Here is an 18,187-nt window from a genome sequence, read left to right as displayed (position 1 = left end):
GGTGGGGGGGGGAGGTCAAACTCTAAGAACGGCCCTTTACACCATAAGTATAGCTCTCCAAAACAGCTTCTGCGAATAGCATACTTGTAGACTAGTGAGCTTAAAGGCTCTAAGCGAACGTAATGAACTCTGGGCGCTACCTGTTTATCCTGTTGAGGATGAAAAGTCAAATGGGTCAGACAAAAAATCGGTCAACCCAACAATCTCATAAAAAAGACCACAGGACTAATATAATTGCTACAAACTTTGCTTGAGAGCAATTAAGACAACAGAAAGGACAACAAACAATAGAAAACTCGAGAAACCACTACAAATTTTTAAAATACAAGGTGTTAAAGTCATGAAAACAGCTAGCTAGGATATCTAATCATTATATGATTCATTTATGCCTCATTATTAACCAATGAGAACTCTAAATAATAATGCTGAGTGATAAGACAACCGAAATAACAATATCGGCATCAAAATAAATATTGGCAGGATAATTTCAAGGCAACAAATAGTTTTCAAGTTAAAAAAAGCATTAGCTCAAGGAGTTGAAAATATGTACAATTGCAGCACATATGTAACATATAAATATCAGTCAAGAGAAAAAATGCCGAAAATATTAAGTCTACAATGACGCACGTAAAAAAGATCACTCTCAAAGACCGCAAATTTCTCACTCTACTTTAAAAGAAGTTTTGAAAAAAACGCTTCAATACTACTCACCTTTTCGCTCCCTTTAATACTCTAGCGTGGCTGAAATCACCACTCCTTGAATATGACTGCTCCTCGGCATAAAAAAGTCGAAAAATGTGCGAACTGATCTGCGCGAAGAAAAAACAGCGCACCAACACAACCCAAATCTTTTAATTGTAAAAAAGAAGAGCGCTTAAACAAAGTAGCCTTTTAGAGGCTGAAGATTGCTATTGAAAATGACAACATTATATTACAACTGTAAGGCAGCCGTTGCAATTTATAGTTTAAAAAAAAACAAAGCCCGAAAATACCCTCGTTGAATCTTATAACAAAGGAGAAAAGAAAAGATCAAATTTCAAAACGTCAAAAATGAATTGTGAGTTTAATTGAGAGTGCAGCAGTTTATTAGATTGCACAATAATACATAGCTACATAGCTTCCAAACTGAAGGCTACTAAGCTTTATAGGGATACAGATTCGTATTCGCTGATAACTTTTGTAACCATGACCAGATTTAAGCGGTTTAGCCCGTTTCTTCTAGTTTTGCTCCCACTTCAGTTTTACCAGCAGTTGCGTTCAAAAATCGTGACTTCTAAACAACAAAAAACAGAAAAGACAGCAAATTTCAGGAAAACCCTAGAAAGCCATGTCCTCAAATACGATCCAAAAACTTGAATGAAAACAAAAATCAACTGACAAAAAATATAATTACAAGAACAGGACATACTTGAAGTACATAACTGTGCACAAATGGACAGAAAATAAGCTACAACGGAAATTTTTGTTTTTTAAGAACAAGTGACAATGCAATGAAGCCATTCAACCGAATAAATACGCGTATTTGAGGAAAAACAACGAAAAGTTAGGACAACAAAAAAAATTTGAAAACCCAAACCCTTAGTTAATGTCTTGAAAATAACAGGCTCCCAAACCAACTCAGTAATGCAAGCAAACATAGTTTAAAATCTTGAACAATAAAATATCCACCATTAGAAAACATAAAATATCCACCATTAGAAAACAGAAAGTTTCAAAGATATCAGTAAGGTAAAAATGATAAAAGCAAATGTAAACATAGCCGGCAGATTGCCGGAAAATAGCCGCGATAGACGCTTGTGGCCTTCCATGAATTGAAACAACTGAAGAAACAAGATAGGCAGATTGACCAAAAGTCCTTTAGTAGACCACTAGATTTTTTGGGTTAGATACGTTCTGTCATTTTTATGATACACATACGGTCTATAAGGAAAAAGCCCTAAAATATCTATCTCAAAATTGATTTTCGAAATCAAAAACTCAAGACTAATACTCAAGAATTAGGGCATATAAGTTTGGCTCTACTTAGATGCACACTATTGATCTTTTACTAGTAAATGTTCAAGAAATAAAGTTCCATAAGATAGTCCAGAAGTCATTTTTTGAGTGAGGTAAGTCACGCAATTGACCTAAAAGCAGAAATGACGTCACGCAGACAAATTTTAACTGCAAAGCAGTAGAAGGCACTGAAGTCATTGAAAAGTCAGGGTAAGACAAAACAAAAATCTGTTAGACGAAGTAAAAAACATAGCAGGACAAGTCCTGACGCACAATTCAAAGAATTTTCATTGACTAATTAAAAACTAGACCTAGAACGGACTATGAATAAAATGGGAAAACCGTTTCAAACAAATCAGGACAAAAAAAAATTGAAAACTGAAAATCAATGTAAAAATGCCGCATGTGGACAAAAAACCACAAGCGAAAAAGAGGAATTTGGTTCAATAAAAACAAGGCCTAGAATGAACTATGAATGGATTGGGAAAAACATTTAGAAAAAAATCCGATCCAAAAAATGGAAAAAACGGTAAAAATCAAAGTGAAATTACCTCATGTGAACAAAAAACCACAAGCGAGAAAGCGAATTTTTGTTCAATCACCGTTTTATCACTCTACTTTAAAATTAGAGTGAAAAAATCTCACGCCGCAAAACCACTCGACTTTTCGCTCCACTTCCTGTTTCGGCGCGACCAAAATCACTACTCCAATTTGACTTCAAAAATCATGAAAATGTGTGAATAGATCAGAAAAAAACAGCGCCCAAATACAATTCAAATTCTTTGAATTGTAAAAAATTAGGAGCGCAATAATAGCCACCTGGAATTGCAGATGCGGCTATTAAACATAATAGATAATTCCTTTTATAGATCCAATTTTGGCTCATCAGGAAACACAAGTTATCAAGAGACTAGTTTACAAGACAAAAATCAGACCAAAACTGTAAGTTAAATTTTCGTTTTCCATAAATGGCAACCGCTAGCGATGAACTGAAAACATTTACGCAGCTTAATTAGGGAGCTGAAAAACTTTTATCCGAGAAAATAAGTCACATGACAACATAAACGTGCAAAACTACAAAAAAAAAACACAATCGTTTTATATAAACTAAGTGTCCAAGTCAGAAAAGCCATTAATTGTCATTTGGAGTACAAAAAAAGATTTACTCCTGTTTCACTAGAAAGACAATGAGACGATATTGAGACTTCGCAACAAGACATTACAATAAGCAAAACCATTTATTGTACATTGAGGGATTCAAACCAATACAACTTTGTGCCATTAGACCACATGTATCAACTGGCAATTGCATTAGTAAAAAAAAACAGTAAATAGAAGTAGCATTACTACAAGTGAAAAATATCCTTCCTCACGAACCCAAAATTACCTCAAACAATTTCTGACTTGTTTGCAAGCAGTTTTTTTTAAATGCCATTTCTTCAAAGTATACTCGCTTTTCGCCGCTTTTACATCGGCGTGACTAAAACCGAAATTCCAAATTGAGCCCCCCCGCTTATTAAGCAAATGACTACGCCACCAAACCAAGCACACGTGCTAAATTTTTACACATTTGTAACTATCGGGCATAAAAAGCACTCGGACCGAAACAGAAAAGATCCAGCAGATCTTCAAAGAAAGCACCCAATGCAATCAGAATCTTTAGGATTGTAAAAAAGACAGCGCACAAAAAACCCCATTTGGGTAGCCGCCGGTGGCCATTAATAATAGTTTTTCAATTCTAACATTTCCCACCAAATGGCTGCAAAATTTTCTAAAGAGCATAAAAAATTTAGGCATTGTAGAACACAAACTTATGATTTGGTCAATCATTAATTTATTTTAGCTTCATTGTTGCTATTTGTTTGTGTTAAAAACCTAAAAACAGTAGCAGTTCACTTTCGATCAAATAGTCACGACTGATCACGACAGATGAACCAGAGACTTGAAGATTAAAAAAAACAACAACGAACTAAGTTTGTTGAGTAGTTGTCAACAAACATCAAGCGATAACCTTTGTTTTAGGGGTATCCAATCAACACGGCAACAATTAACGTAATAATTAACTTCATTTTGAAGAACAGGAAGCATGCGCCTGTGGTTAAAATTGTACAGCCACTCAACGATCATAGAGTTCAGCATTAAGATTTCATTGAATTGAAACCCTATTCGGCGCAGAAGAGCAAGGCTCCTAGTTATCAGCAAAGGAGAAAACAGTTTTTTTAAATTCAAAACAGTTGAAAGTTTATAAGAAAAAGTTATCAATCCTGTACCTTCTGATTTTCCCCCCAAACATTTTGTTGATGAAAAGAACGCATAATAGTAGCCAGAGTTATGTGGACACAATAAAAAAAAGCTTATATTTATTCAACATAGTAAAACAATGGCATATAATAAATCAATGAAAAAGTTCAGAAGTTTTGTACTAAATAGTATTGGCAAGTATCGACTCTTTCGCAATTTTCTTTCAACCATTGGTCTCCCTTATCTAAACCAATTTTTCAGAGAAGTTCGAGAAAAGATTTTAAGGCCCCAATGAATTCAGGATTAGATTCTACAGTAATAGACCAAGAGGCAAACTCTTTGAAAACAGTTGGCTAACTACATATTTGAATAATGGAAGGGTATGAAGACCAGCAGCTTTTTTCTCACCTTAGCAACTAGAGTGGCTCTATTGCCGCTTCCAAAATATCGTCCCAATAAGTAGAAGAATTTGCACACAATTCGAGTTTTTGCCAACACACGAACTTTGAGATAAACATAAACAAGGAGACTCGGTTATGCATTTTCGCACATAATGATCCAATCCCGCATATTTTTGTCTTAATTGCTTAACAAAAGAAGAAGAGATAGAAAACTTTCAAAAACCAACACTGTTCGAAAAAATTGGTGTATGAACAGAAAAATTGTTTTAAACTCGAACCACTAAACTCAGACCCTCTAATGCTGTATTAAATAATGCCGCATTAGAGGGTCGAAGAGACTGATTAACGAGACAAGACAAACAACAAAACCAAATATCAACAACAAACTATCTACGACCAAAACTCAAATGAAACACTTAATATGAAATTTAAAAAACACTTAATAACAAATTCACAAAGAGCAAAACCCTAAGCAAAACAGATTACCTTCTACTGTATTTAAAAAGATACGGGACCTGTCCTTTATGGGACTGGGTAGCAAAGGGTAAAGTTAAAACGCAAACCGACTAAATTTGGATGAACTTCTCTCGGACGAGAAACTTTCATGGTGCGTAAAATTGGGGAAGGGTTCAAACCTGCCACTTCTAAGATGAGATTAGTTGACATTAACCTTAACAATACACGGGCTATGTACGTTCATCGCTTAAAATCACTTTAAAGTTAATTTCTGAATGCGCGCAATTCAAATCGCTCAAAAAATCAAAAATTCAAGCGCGAAAAAGTCGCCCAAGAGGTGAAATCAAAAGTGTTCTACAGAAAACGTTCAAGCAAACGTGTAGCATAAAAAGACACAGGTTTACAATAATTGCTTCAAACGTTCGAGAGCAATTAAAAACACGTTTAAAATTGTTGAAAACAAAAATTTTCAGTGTCATGCAAACCATTAGCTATCAACTGAAATGAATAAATAGGTTCATTTACAACTCAAAATGAATCTATTGAGACCTGTCGTTATCCAGAATATGTCAAACGACTACGAAAACAACAACGGCAGAAATTGAAAAGATTAAATTTTGCGAGACAGAGGTATCAGAGCCGTTAACACCGTAATCTATTCCCGGAAAACATTGAATATATTCAATTGCACCTTATGTCAGTGCCATTAGTGTTATATGCGACATGTCAATAATCTGATAATATGACAAGACAATAAAGGGCCACAAATTTTGAAGACCACAAATTATCGAAGCCAAAAACCCTTAATTGAAAAAGAACCGCAATTCACTGGAAGGAGGATGCGACTCCTCTTTGTTGAGGCTAAGCTACAAGTTGACAAAATGGTTAATGTCTATTCCGTTTTCGAAGACGGAAAGTCGAAAGAGTCAGACGAAAAATCGATCACGCAAAATATCGCAAAAGACCACATGATTAATATAATTGCTACAAACTTTGTTTGAGGGCAATTAATTAGCCAGAGTAATAAAGTACCAACATATTTTTCGATTGCATGCAAATTAAAATTCAGAACATGCATTTTGGGCGAAAAAAATTGTGGTCCCTTTTTTATCTGTAAGTGCATCCTGAATTTTCTTAACTTTTAAGTGCGTTTCATAAATGATTTCCGGTTAGCTGAAAGGGTTCGCAACGACTTGGCCGCCCGAATTGACTGTTAGATTTTTTGGGAAAACAACTTGTGTTAGTAAACTAATATGTAGGACACTTGGAGATCACAAAACTCTTGTCTTTGTTTAAAGCCTGACAAATCGTGAAGTGAGCCCTACCGAGGAGCGAGACATCTGGAATGAATCTGTCTCCTGAAGACCCACTTGATGGAGTGCCTGGATTGCTCTTATCCCGCCCACTTCTCTCCCGCAGTCTCGGTTTGCTGGGAGTCTTCGCTTTAGACATCTTCCTTGATCTTAACACACCAAATTTAACACGAGAATTGATTTAAAATGCCAACCACCGCTGAAAACTAGAATAATATCAAACTGTGACCTAACACTGCGTTTGTGATTACAGAAAAAGTTCCGCCACTTTTTTCTCGCAATTGCTTATATATGACCAAAAAAGAGTGACAGAATTTCGAGAACCACAGAGGCATAAATTATCATAAACTATGCCACTGCTGCAGCAGAGGATTTAATAAGCGCTTCAACGGTACTACTACTACATAATAGTACGCAAAACATAATAGTGAGCTCATCGTTGATTCGGATAAAAACAAAGATGTAAACGATACGAAATCTCTTTTTGAACTAAAACTAAAAGCGGACAGCTTTGCTTCCCATTCTAAATTTTACTCTTGGTTAATTTAATCGCTTAGATTTCGGGATTTTTCCCAATAAGCCATCAACTTACACAACCACCCCCCCCCCCGAAAATTACAAGTAATGAAGTATGGTATCAAATATTCGATTACGCGGGGTTGATTACAGTTAGTTGAGTACCTGAAAGTAGGTCGAGATTCTCCACAGTTGATGCTCTGTTGAGATATATCGGCCATGGCTCCCCCTCCCAATAAAGTGGATCTGTTCTGGTCATCACCTGCCAGGAAGGAGCAACCTCCACTCATGTCAGAGAAGGACATCGTGTTATTCATCTTTTCTGAAAACCAGTCAACATCCAGCTCACCACAGCAGGTATCGATTTTGGCAGTATTTGACAAGGTTATATTACAGAAAACGGATTGCGTTCCTGTCCTCCCTTAACAATGTATGCATCTTTACTACCAAAATGAGTAAAAAAATTGTAAATGCTCAGAAGATCTCAAAACTTTTCTAAGGTATATACTCTTCCTTCGACACTCCCTCAATGCCACTTACGAACCCCATTGTGATGTGCGCATTGTTTGATAACACGCTCTACTGTGTAAAGACCTAAAAACTTATTGGTTTTTATCGGCCACCATCTGTAAGTAAAACTATTCCTCTGAAGACAAGCACCTTGACTTAATTTGATTCACTGGTACAAAAAATTAAGCCGAAAATTTTGTTATCTTTTAAACTGAAATTCGGGTTCAAGTTCTTGATTAAACAATTCGAGTTGATTGATTATGGGCAAGTTTCAAGTGGTTGACTTGACCACGTCTAAATTTCCTCTCAGAGTTCAATGTTAAAAAGTGAGCTCTGATTTCATCAATTCTTTCTTTCATTTGTATCGTACAGGTCTTGGACAAGTTTTTCGTTTCTGAAAAATTGCTTTTCTTAGCATTAAAGGCTTTTGCCGCGACTAATGTCGGGGCAAATTGCTCTCATACGACCGGCGAGCGGTTGCCTTCGATAGTAGCCAGATGGGGCTGAGGGATTATAACATGGAGAAGTAGACGGGGTTGAAGTTGTATCAGAGAGGGGGCCAAATTGCCAGGCGGAGGAGGGTAGACAGGGGCCCGTTAGCGACTGGTGACCGAGTGAGAGGGTAACTGAGGGAGGCCAAACTCTAAAGACTAAGAACAGCCCTTCAAACAATTAAATTGTCTCCTCAAAATAGTTTAGTTGTAAAGCACAAATAAACTAGTAAGGAGTCAGGCTCCACTTAATCAAGTCCTTAATGCTTTCCGCCCTTTATCTGTATATCCCGTTTTTGAGGTCGAAAATTTAAACGTGTCAGACAAAAATTGGGGCAAAAATCGCACAAGGCCGGTAGAATACCGGAAACCTTTCAAAGATTTGTTCAATATAATCTCCAAACGAACCTCCTAACCTAAATAAGAAATATCCATATACGGAAAAAAACTCCTAATTAAACTACAGGAAGTTTTTTTGTTAAAAAACTGATAACCCATTTTTTAGTTCAGGGGTATAGGTGTAGAGGGAATGGTAGATTGGTGCTATGGGGTAGTCGGGGAGGGGAAGGCCAGGAGGAGGTATCTAGCTTGGATAGGAAGAAGGGACGGTTATGGGAAGAAAAAAGATCAAAATGCCTTTTTGACCATGAGCATAACGAGCAGCTTCTAAACACTGTATTAGCAACAAAGCTACAGTTGAAACTCAATGTTCGAAAACAGAAGTCAACGTTTTAAACGAGAAGTCGATGTTCCAAAAGTCAAGAGTTCAAGTGATGAACAAACTTGCTTCCGCTTAAAAGAGCTCTAAAATACCAATACTCTTCTTGGAGTCGTAAAAAGATCACAGGACTAATATAATTGCTACAAACTTCATTTGGAAGCAATTCTAAAAGTTGAAGTGCTATGTTATGCAAAGCACGTTACAACTATATCCTTTTGTAAGTTTCGCAAAAGAGGGGCAAGTTCCGCAAAATTTTTTAATTACAGATACCTTTCATTTTGGAAAATAATTGTTGAAATTAATAAAATGAAAAGGATAATTCTTGGAATAATTTCGAAAAAATGTTGCGCATTGATGAAGAAGTTTTTCACGATATTTCTACCACACAAAGGAAAGAGGCAAAGATCAGCGCATCTCAAAAAACATGGTATTTTGAACGGAATCTATAAAACAATAATTAAAATCAATGCAATCTGAGAGAATACTTGACAAAAACCAATTGGACTGCATGAATGGTGGCTTAATTACGCACAAAAATCGATCAAAATGCATTTCTTAAGACCGAGCTTCTTGAATGAATAAACAATCGAACTCAAGCCTAAATAAAGCAGTGAATTTAGATTAGTATTCCAAGCAAAACTCAATGTTCTATTCTATCGATGCCACATTGATCTTCACTATGTCGATAAACATATTTAGTAACTATTATTTGAACGTGACTACGATTCATGAAACTGAATCTCCAACTCGGATTACAATCACTATCACAATATTAATATTCGACGTATGTACAACTTGAAAAATTGATAACGAAAGTGCATCAGATGCTTTACGATTGGTTTCTTAGTTGATCTGTTGTTGACACAGAAAATTCGACAATCTTTTTTATGTTTAAGAAACTTCCCATGACATCAAATATACGCCGAAAACGTTATGGAACACTGTTCACAGTCTGTTGACATTCTTATCTACAGCCAATCAAGGATGCTATTTTGTAATGTAAAATCCCACAAACAGCAGCATAAAAGGAGCTTGAAAAACTACTGATCAGACTCGTTTATTCTGTATTGTTAAACTCATATACCGTGCGTATTGAAGCTAAATTCTCGAACGCTCAATTAATTGTTATCGTGTCTTTTTAGTGTAGATCATCTTATTGATAGTACAGCTTAACTTAACCGTGACTTGCGAAAAGAATTAGCTTTGATACTCTCAATCTTTCTTTCGAGAAAAATGCTAATTAAGAGCAACTTTGCACTAAGTACGAGTCATTTCCTTTTCCCCGGTTCAGCGTATCCGAGAATAGCTTAACCGATGGCGTTATTGAGCAATTGAGTGATAATCACAAAGGAGTAATAACAAAAACATAACCGACTAACGTCGAGCGAATTGCTCTCAAACGACCGGTTAAAAAATTGCAATCTCAGTTAACATATTGCAATCTTTAAAAGAACAGATTCCATGCAGTGAAAATTTTCAAAACTATTTTTTGTCTCTGGAGTTATGTGAATTAACCCATCTGCAAGACAACTCTTCAAAAAGTTTGAAAACAATCGCAAACTTTAACAAAATCTTTCAAAAAATCAAGATATTAAAATCTTCAAAACCATTGTATTGCCTCACGAGACTATCCAGTATCCCTATTTCAATTTTTAAATAGTTTCACTAGCTCATAAAGATCCATAAACTTGGAACTGGATAATAATTTTCCGCAAAATTGAAAGTTAAATTAAATCAAAAATTGCTAAAGCTGGAGTCATTAAAATATTGATAACCATATTGATCCCATTAACTCTAAAAACTATGCGACAGCTTATCATCAAAAGTTGGAAGAGGTACCCAGGACCCTGGTGCCGGACGAAATGATAAAAAATTCAAAAAGAATCAAAATACTTAAAAAATCTAGAAATTGCTGGCATTGAAATCTTGAAAAACATTCCGTTACATCCAGAAGCTATGCAAAACCTATAAAAACCTATAATAACCTAGAGGCGGTCATGTGGCTCTTGAGGCTGAGAAACCTAAAAAATTTTAAAACTTGAAAAAAATTGCAAGTTGCGTAAAAAACTGCTCAAATTTGTGATAACAAAAGTTGAAAACTAATCCATGGCCATAAAACATTTTCCAGTAATTATTTACTAAACCCTAACGGAGATTTTCTGTTAGGCTGAAAAACCTGAATAAAGACCCTATAAAAATTTGAAAATTGCAAGTTTTGTAAAAAACAAATAAAAATCGTGGTGTTGAAAACTTGAAAAACCATCCATTACGTTTAGAAACAATACAGTAACCTATTGTCAAATCCTTGGCCCTTGAGTCTTGGCCCTTGAGCCCTTGAGTAACCTATTGTCAAATCCTTGGAGGTTCCTTGGCCCTTGAGGATGGACAAACCTATAAAACAAAAACCTATAAAATAGTCATTTTAAAAAATTGAAAGCTATTACATGGCAAATTAAATTTTTTCATTACCTGATCATCAAACCCTTAAGGACGTTTTCTGGCACCTGGGTCTGGAAAGACGTGGATAATGAAAAACAAATGTCAAAAATTGAAAAAAAATTGCACGTTTTGACAAAAAATGCTAAAATTCTTGATGTTAAAAAGTTGAAACCATTCCACTACCACTAGAAACTTTGCAGTAATCTGTTATAAAACCCTAGACGTGGTTTGTTGACACCTAGGGCAGAAAAAACTCAAAAAGCTTAGAATTGTGAAAATTAGTATAAAATTGCGTGTTTTTAGCGATGTTTTTCGTCAGTAGCCACGGGGGGGGGGGGGTGATGGGGAGGTAGGGGAGGGGTGGGAAACAGAGCGGTGGGGCAACAGCGCGTTGGGGGTGGGGCAGTAGTGGTGGGGGGGGGGGGGGTCAACAGAGTTTGAAGTGAAACAGCTGAAAAGCTCTAAGAGCACTTAATGCCCGCTGGGCGCTACCTGTTATCCCTTTTCAGGACGACCAGTCAAAAGCTTCAGACAAAAAATCGGTCAAGCGAAAAATCGCATAAAAGACCGAAAGGACTTTAATTGCTACAAAATTCGTTTGAGAGCAATAAATTACCTTTGGATTATTCCAACGTCTCTGAAAATGTTAACACAGCGCATATGAGAAACCATTTGCTTTATCCAGTAGCTAAGACAGTTATTTCGATCTTTTATTTAGGGGCTTTTGCAATTTTCATTAATAACTTCAGTTATTAAACAAAACTCCAGCAAAGTTTGTTTCATTTTTGAACTATTATGGAAATCTGAGCGAAACAAATGGTTACACAGCAAAGCTTAACGATTAGTTATTGGGGCTAATTGAGAATCAAGTAATTCAACGGTAATCCACAGTATAGCGGATAATAGAATTCACAAAATTAACTTCAAAAACGTAATATCCGTTCAGATCTGAAACAGCTGAAACGAACTGAGCGGTCTAAAGCGTTCCCTGTCTTTGATAGGAGCAGCCGTTACAGCTTTAAAATATTAAAAATATTGGAAAATTTAGCACATTCTCTAATGGTAGTTTACAATCCCCTCTTGAAGAAAAAACTGAAAGCTAAACTCATGAAATAGATGCATAAACTTTTCGATCTCATAGAGCTAAGAAGAGGGCACGGCATTTCAAGAGTACTTGAAAGGTACTGTCTTCTATAAAACCAAGCAGCTTGAGATAAAATTGGGGAAAACCTGGGACAACAATTGATCATATTTCGGATTTCTTCAAGTTCAAAAACTGAGGGAGTTGTACTTAATCTCGTCTGGACCGAAAAACAGGCTACAAGACGAGTGCTCCAACTGTCTGACGTGTCTGCCAATGCGCTCAGAGCGTAGAGTAAGCATATCGGACGGGTCACTCGCCTCGGCGGGGACGTAGATCGGTGACAAGGACGAGACGACAACAGCAAGGATTGTACCAACAGACGATGATCCCACATCGAGCTCTAAGAGACAATACTACCTCAGAAATACAACAGCGACGAATATGTAGCTGCCCCTCTCTCAGGGAGGCGGCCACAACCTCTTCAAGGTGCTCAACGAGGCGCTGCAAAAACTTGGTTTAGCGTTATCGGGGAAAATGATGACTGTGAAAAAAAACTGGTCAGCTTTTTTTGCTGCAGTTCTTGACTGTTTGAGATTATTGCACTAGCTAAATATTGTTAAATAATCGTTCTGTTAATTTCAACTTTAGGGTAAAAATTTTAGATAATTTCAGGTATTTTGTCTGAGGAAATCTGGTATCACAGGCACAATTTATCAGCCGAAAGTAAAGCGGGCTCATTGTCTTTTGAGAGACAATGAGCTAAGCTTTATTATAGTTGGAGTGCGCAAGTAAATAAGAGCTTAGTTTTGACTCCTTTCCAAAAAATGCCTGATGACAGGGCTTTAGATCTTTCATGCTTTGGCTCTCTAGCTTCTTTCTGGTGACTTCCGAATGAACAGCTTCATTCCATAAGTCAACTTATCGCCACTTTCCCGACAGATTATTAGCTCATTCATCATTTTGTCATTCTGAAACTTGTCTATGCCACCTACACTTTCCCCTGTCAGCAAAATACCACTTGACAACACAAGAAGCACCAGGTTTTCAATATCTTAGGTTTATCTGTAATTTATCCCAACTGTCAGCCACAAATATTGGACAACGTAATAGAGTTTTCATATGAATATATTTTACAGTCATCAAAAATATTTTGCACAAACTCATGATAACAGGTGCGATATCAACATTGTCAACAGGATTGTTCGAGAAAATCTGACTTGGGCCGCTGATTAGCTAATCAATCTCTTCCTGGACTGGGCCAGACATTTTCGTTGACGTGGTGCTATACAAGTTAGCCTGCATCATATGATACGCCTAAATAGAATTCCTGACAAAAAGTTGGTTGTCGTTTAAACTGTATCTCATGTCATAGATCTTAGTATTCGCCACTATGTGTTCCAGAAATCTGCTTGTAGATTCTAGCAATTTTGTTGGGGAAAAGTGGATATACTTACGGGAACTACACACAAGATTGACGACGTCATTGTAACGGGCTACTGAAGGATACAAGGAAAATACTGAACTCTATTTGGAGAAAACTATTTGACTTATCTTTACTAACTTCTATGTACTGCTCTGAATTTCACCCTGATAAATCGACTGTCTTTGATTAGGTTCTTTGGCGATAACATCAATTTAGCAAGGACCCCTCAGAACCGCTTCAAAAGATGTTTGTTTGTCAGACGAAAAATGGACGGAACAGAAGACTGAATCAGTACCAACCGGAATAAAATAACTGCTTTAATCATCGTTTGAGAGCATTTGAAGAAGGCTCCGCAAAGGGCAATACTATTGCTGACAATTCAATTTGATAACATTTAATAATTAAAAGAGGTCCAGGAAAGTCAAAATATAGCCTACCAATTTAACAAAATATTGATCCTGCGATCTCAACCAACTTTGGATCAAAGCGGGGGGGGGGGGGAGTGGAAGATTATGGGCAGAATAAATCTACCAACCAGCAATAACAGTCAATTCGAAACACACCTGGCAGATTGGCAGAAAATAGCCGCAATAGCTTCATAGATCTGCAGTCTCAAAAAGATAGTAAAAGAAACAGACAAAAAAATTCTTTTGTTAAATGCTGAGATGTTATCTTTTGATTACGAATATGTATAACTTATTGCTGCTTCTATTAGGTCCACTCAAATAACCTTCAATTAGTGTGACACAATCACTTGACCCTATCTCCTTGAACTAAAGCTGAGAAAATTCAATTTCAGAGTGATTAAGTCCTTTTTGAGAGAGCAAGTCACGTGACCAAAAACTTCATCGCGCGAATGAACAAAAAATCGCCCCGTCTAGAGTGAAAAACGACGTCACGCACACAATTCAGTTGAAATTGCATAAACGAATGAACAAAAAGCAGATTTGAAGTGGTTGTGACGTCATATGAGTGGAACAAAAATATCAACGAAATCAAAAACATAGGACAAGTCCTGACCTACAATTCAAAAAAATTTATGAATAACCAAAAAACTAGACCTAGAACGGACTATGACTAGATTGAAAAAACCATTTTTTACTCTACTTTGAATTTAGAGCAAGAAAATTTTACGCCGCAAAACCGCTAGCCTTTTCGCTCCACTTCCTGTTTCGGCGTGATCAAAATGATGGAGCAAATTCAAGAGTTGCTCGCAACCCCTCAGAACTGCATAGTTATTCAATGCCGTCTGACTTCATCTGTTTGTCTCGTTTCGCAGGAAGAAAATGCGTTTGTCTGATGGAGGAAGTAGAAAAAATAACCATTTTAACCACTTAGTAAAGGACATTACTATGTGAATGATAGCACTTGCGCCGGGTTTGTTTGTAATTTTTTTGCCTACTAAGATGAGAGAAAAAAATGAAAACGAACAAAGATTACAATTTCGTAACACTTTTGGTATTAGTTTTAACCAAAAAATGACATCAATTGAGTTTAGCAGCTTAAATTGCGTATGAGACATTAACTTAGGTCACATACAACTCGGGATAATTGGAACAAATTCACTATATAAGTTTTAGGGGGCAACGGAATATATTACATCACTCAAAATACATCCAGTAGTTATCGAAGCGACATTGTTGAGGTTCAAAGAAAGCTTAAAAATGTGAATACTTAATTGATTTCTAAGAAACTTCAAGCATTTTAGTAATTTAAGTGTAACGGCTGCTCTCATATCAATGACAAGGAACGATTTACACCACCCAGTTCGTTTCAGCGTTTCCAACCTAGTCTGAATATTACAATTTTGCAGTTAAACTTTGTGAACTGTAGTATCCGCTATACAGTAGATTACCGTTGTAGTACTTTATTCAATTAGTCCCAATAAATAATCGCTCAGCTTTGCTCAATAACCAAATTCTTGGTTGAAACTAACCGAAAACCTCAGAACTTAAATAAACCATTAGTCGCAAAATTATAGGTTTTTTTTGATAATTTCTAAACCACAAGTGTTTGGAACAAAATTATTTGCATGCTTAAGCAAGTTGGGCAGGCCCGCTCTTCGAAACAAATGAACAACTCAATTTAAACTAGATTGATGGGCCTAGCTTCTATAATTTATACCCAATCTTAATACACTGGCAAAAAGGGGAAATAAAGAAATGTATTTCTTTGTGAACAAGTTCTCAGATTTACATACCAAGAAAACGGAATCACTTTAGGCTATTGATCAATGAATGAAATATGAAAAAACATTCTACCTGATCAAATTTCAATATAAAATTCGTTTTTCAATAAGTCAGAGCATAGTTAGAGCTTTACAATCACGTGAGTTGATTCAAAGAAAAAGGCCATAGTAACAAGTAATTAACCGCTCAAAGAATTGTGCTTCAATACGCACTGTCTCTCAATATAATTAGACAAAATTACGCGTTTCGACTGTGAGTTGTTAGTTTTTCACGATCCTTTTATGCTGCCAGTCACGTGGTTTACAATCAATTCTACCGTTGATTGGCTACTGATGCCCATGTCGTCAAATGTACTGAATACACTGGAAACAGGGTTCGGGATTCATTGAAACTGGCGTACCACATTAGGTATTTCACACTCCATTTGAGCTCGATTCTGTAATTTGTGAATACGTAGTAATAATAATTTGGTGATTGTTCAAGTCTGAGTGTCACTTCATGTTTGATATTCACATACTTATAACTGTTACTAAAGACGCAATTTGACAAAAGCGAACAAGTCGATTTGGCTTCGATAGAATGTATCATTGAATTTCGCTAATGCTCTTCTAACATCACAGCTTGATTTGGCCTTGAATGTTCATTCAATAAGCTTGTTCTTAAAATTATGTCACTGGATTGTTTTTGCTTTGGTCCAACCAAGCATCGTGAGAGCATATTATTAGCAACCCTATTAAGTTGGTAGGCACGTGCTCTTTTCGTTGAATGAACATAGTGCATCGAGGAAAATAGATGCGACGCGAAGGCAACGCTTAAAAATTTTTCTTAAAAATCAGAAATTCCTTAAATTAACAAAAACTGCGTTTGTATCTGCTTTTAATGCTCCGGAAGCGGTGATAAACAGTAAAGCGAGCGTAAAAACCACATAGATTGACCGAATACGCAAATCGCACATTTTTGTATCGGTAAACAGAAAATCCGATATTATCCAAAAAATTATACTTGGATTTTGCTTTTAAGAAACGGTTCCAAGTTTTGAACAACAAGATCATCGAAAAAATTTTTGCAGATTAACAAAGCTGCCTTTATTTATTATCAATCAAAACATTATGACTTCAATGAAAAAAAAATAGGTTTTTCAGAAAATTTCAATAAGAAAATATCTCTTTCGGGTTTTAAACTGCTTCTGTAAGCTCGGAAAGCCTTCAGCAGTGCTTTGAAGTATTATCTAGAAGTAATAGATTATCTAGAAGAATGAATTATTATATAGTCATGCATCGAAGGATTTTCAGGTTTTCCTTATGTTGTATACCAATACAGCGAGCCCCCTCCAGCACATTTTTTTGCTCTGGGGGCGCATTTTTTTGGAACAGACTTTCAATAACAACTGAGACAAAACTTTTGCTCACCGACTTTTGGGTTTTGCTATAATTAAAAACCTACCACTTAGAAATTTCACGGGATAATCAAAAACCAGGAATGAGGAGTTCGACAAATACTTGGTTTCTCAACCACTATGCTTAATTATACGACAAACTCAAAATCTTGTTTCTCCTAGCTTAAGAAATAGGCAAATAAGAAGAGAATTTAGATATAGAGGAATTATTTCATCGATGATAATTTCCATAATTTATGAAAAAGTTTTAAAGTATATTTGGAGCACAAATGTCAAAAATATATATATGGCAGATTGCCAAAAGATAATTGCGATACCTTAACAGGCATAAAGTCTCAAAAACTGAATGCAATTAATAAGAACGAAAGAGAAAACTTTCTTACTAATAGCTCAGAGCAATTATTATTTTTCTATTAGTTGGCCTCAAAAAAACCTTCAATTACATGTAAAGTCGTGAAATATACTCAGATGACCTTATACTAAAAGTAAAATAAGCGAAAATCAACTTGAGAGCGACGAAAAAGTCATTTAGAGAGTGAGTTAAATCACACGTGACCAAAAAATAACAAGCAAATGAACAAAAAACTCGCTTTAATAAGTTGAAATTCTCGGTCTACGCATGCCATTGTCGAAATTATATTCATGAGTTCAAAAACAGATTTGAAGTGAATATGACGTCATAGGGTCCTAGCGACAGAAAAACTTAACGACAGAAAAACTTTGTACTAAGAGTACAGAAACAATTCGGAGCAGAAGTTGACTAAAGCCTCATATCTTTGCAAAGTTGAAATATAAAACGAAAGAGCAATGTCTGTATGAAAATCTGATTTAAAATATCTCTAATTTAAAAAATCGAAACGTTATTCTCAAATTACGACGGCATATAATTTGTCATTTATCAATGACCAACACTATAATACACAAAATAACAAAAAAAATGCAAAAAAACGACGAGGAAAAAAACAAAACCACGGAAAAATTCAAAATCAGTTAACTTTCCAGAAGAAATTCT

General features: G+C 36.0%; 2 protein-coding genes across 2 annotated transcripts in view; one reads left to right on the top strand and one right to left on the bottom strand.

Moving 5' to 3' along the window:
• Positions 1–18,187, bottom strand: part of LOC142334744 (uncharacterized) — a 447,170-nt gene that overhangs the window by 13,612 nt on the left and 415,371 nt on the right. The window contains exons 2-3 of the mRNA XM_075383008.1: positions 7,088–7,246; positions 6,419–6,555 (exon numbers count right to left, since the gene is read on the bottom strand). Coding sequence (XP_075239123.1) covers positions 6,419–6,555; positions 7,088–7,239 — 289 coding nt within the window. The 5' untranslated portion in view covers positions 7,240–7,246. The remainder of the gene's footprint in view (positions 1–6,418; positions 6,556–7,087; positions 7,247–18,187) is intronic.
• The window catches only part of LOC142334745 (pleckstrin homology domain-containing family F member 2-like), a 321,367-nt gene that overhangs the window by 81,792 nt on the left and 221,388 nt on the right, over positions 1–18,187 (top strand). The window lies entirely within an intron of this gene.

Source organism: Convolutriloba macropyga, chromosome 2 (assembly GCF_964194025.1).
Source record: "Convolutriloba macropyga chromosome 2, txConMacr16.3, whole genome shotgun sequence".
Taxonomy (NCBI): domain Eukaryota; kingdom Metazoa; phylum Xenacoelomorpha; order Acoela; family Convolutidae; genus Convolutriloba; species Convolutriloba macropyga.
The sequence above is the reverse complement of the archived record's forward strand: the minus strand, read 5'-3'. Positions and strand labels throughout refer to the sequence as shown.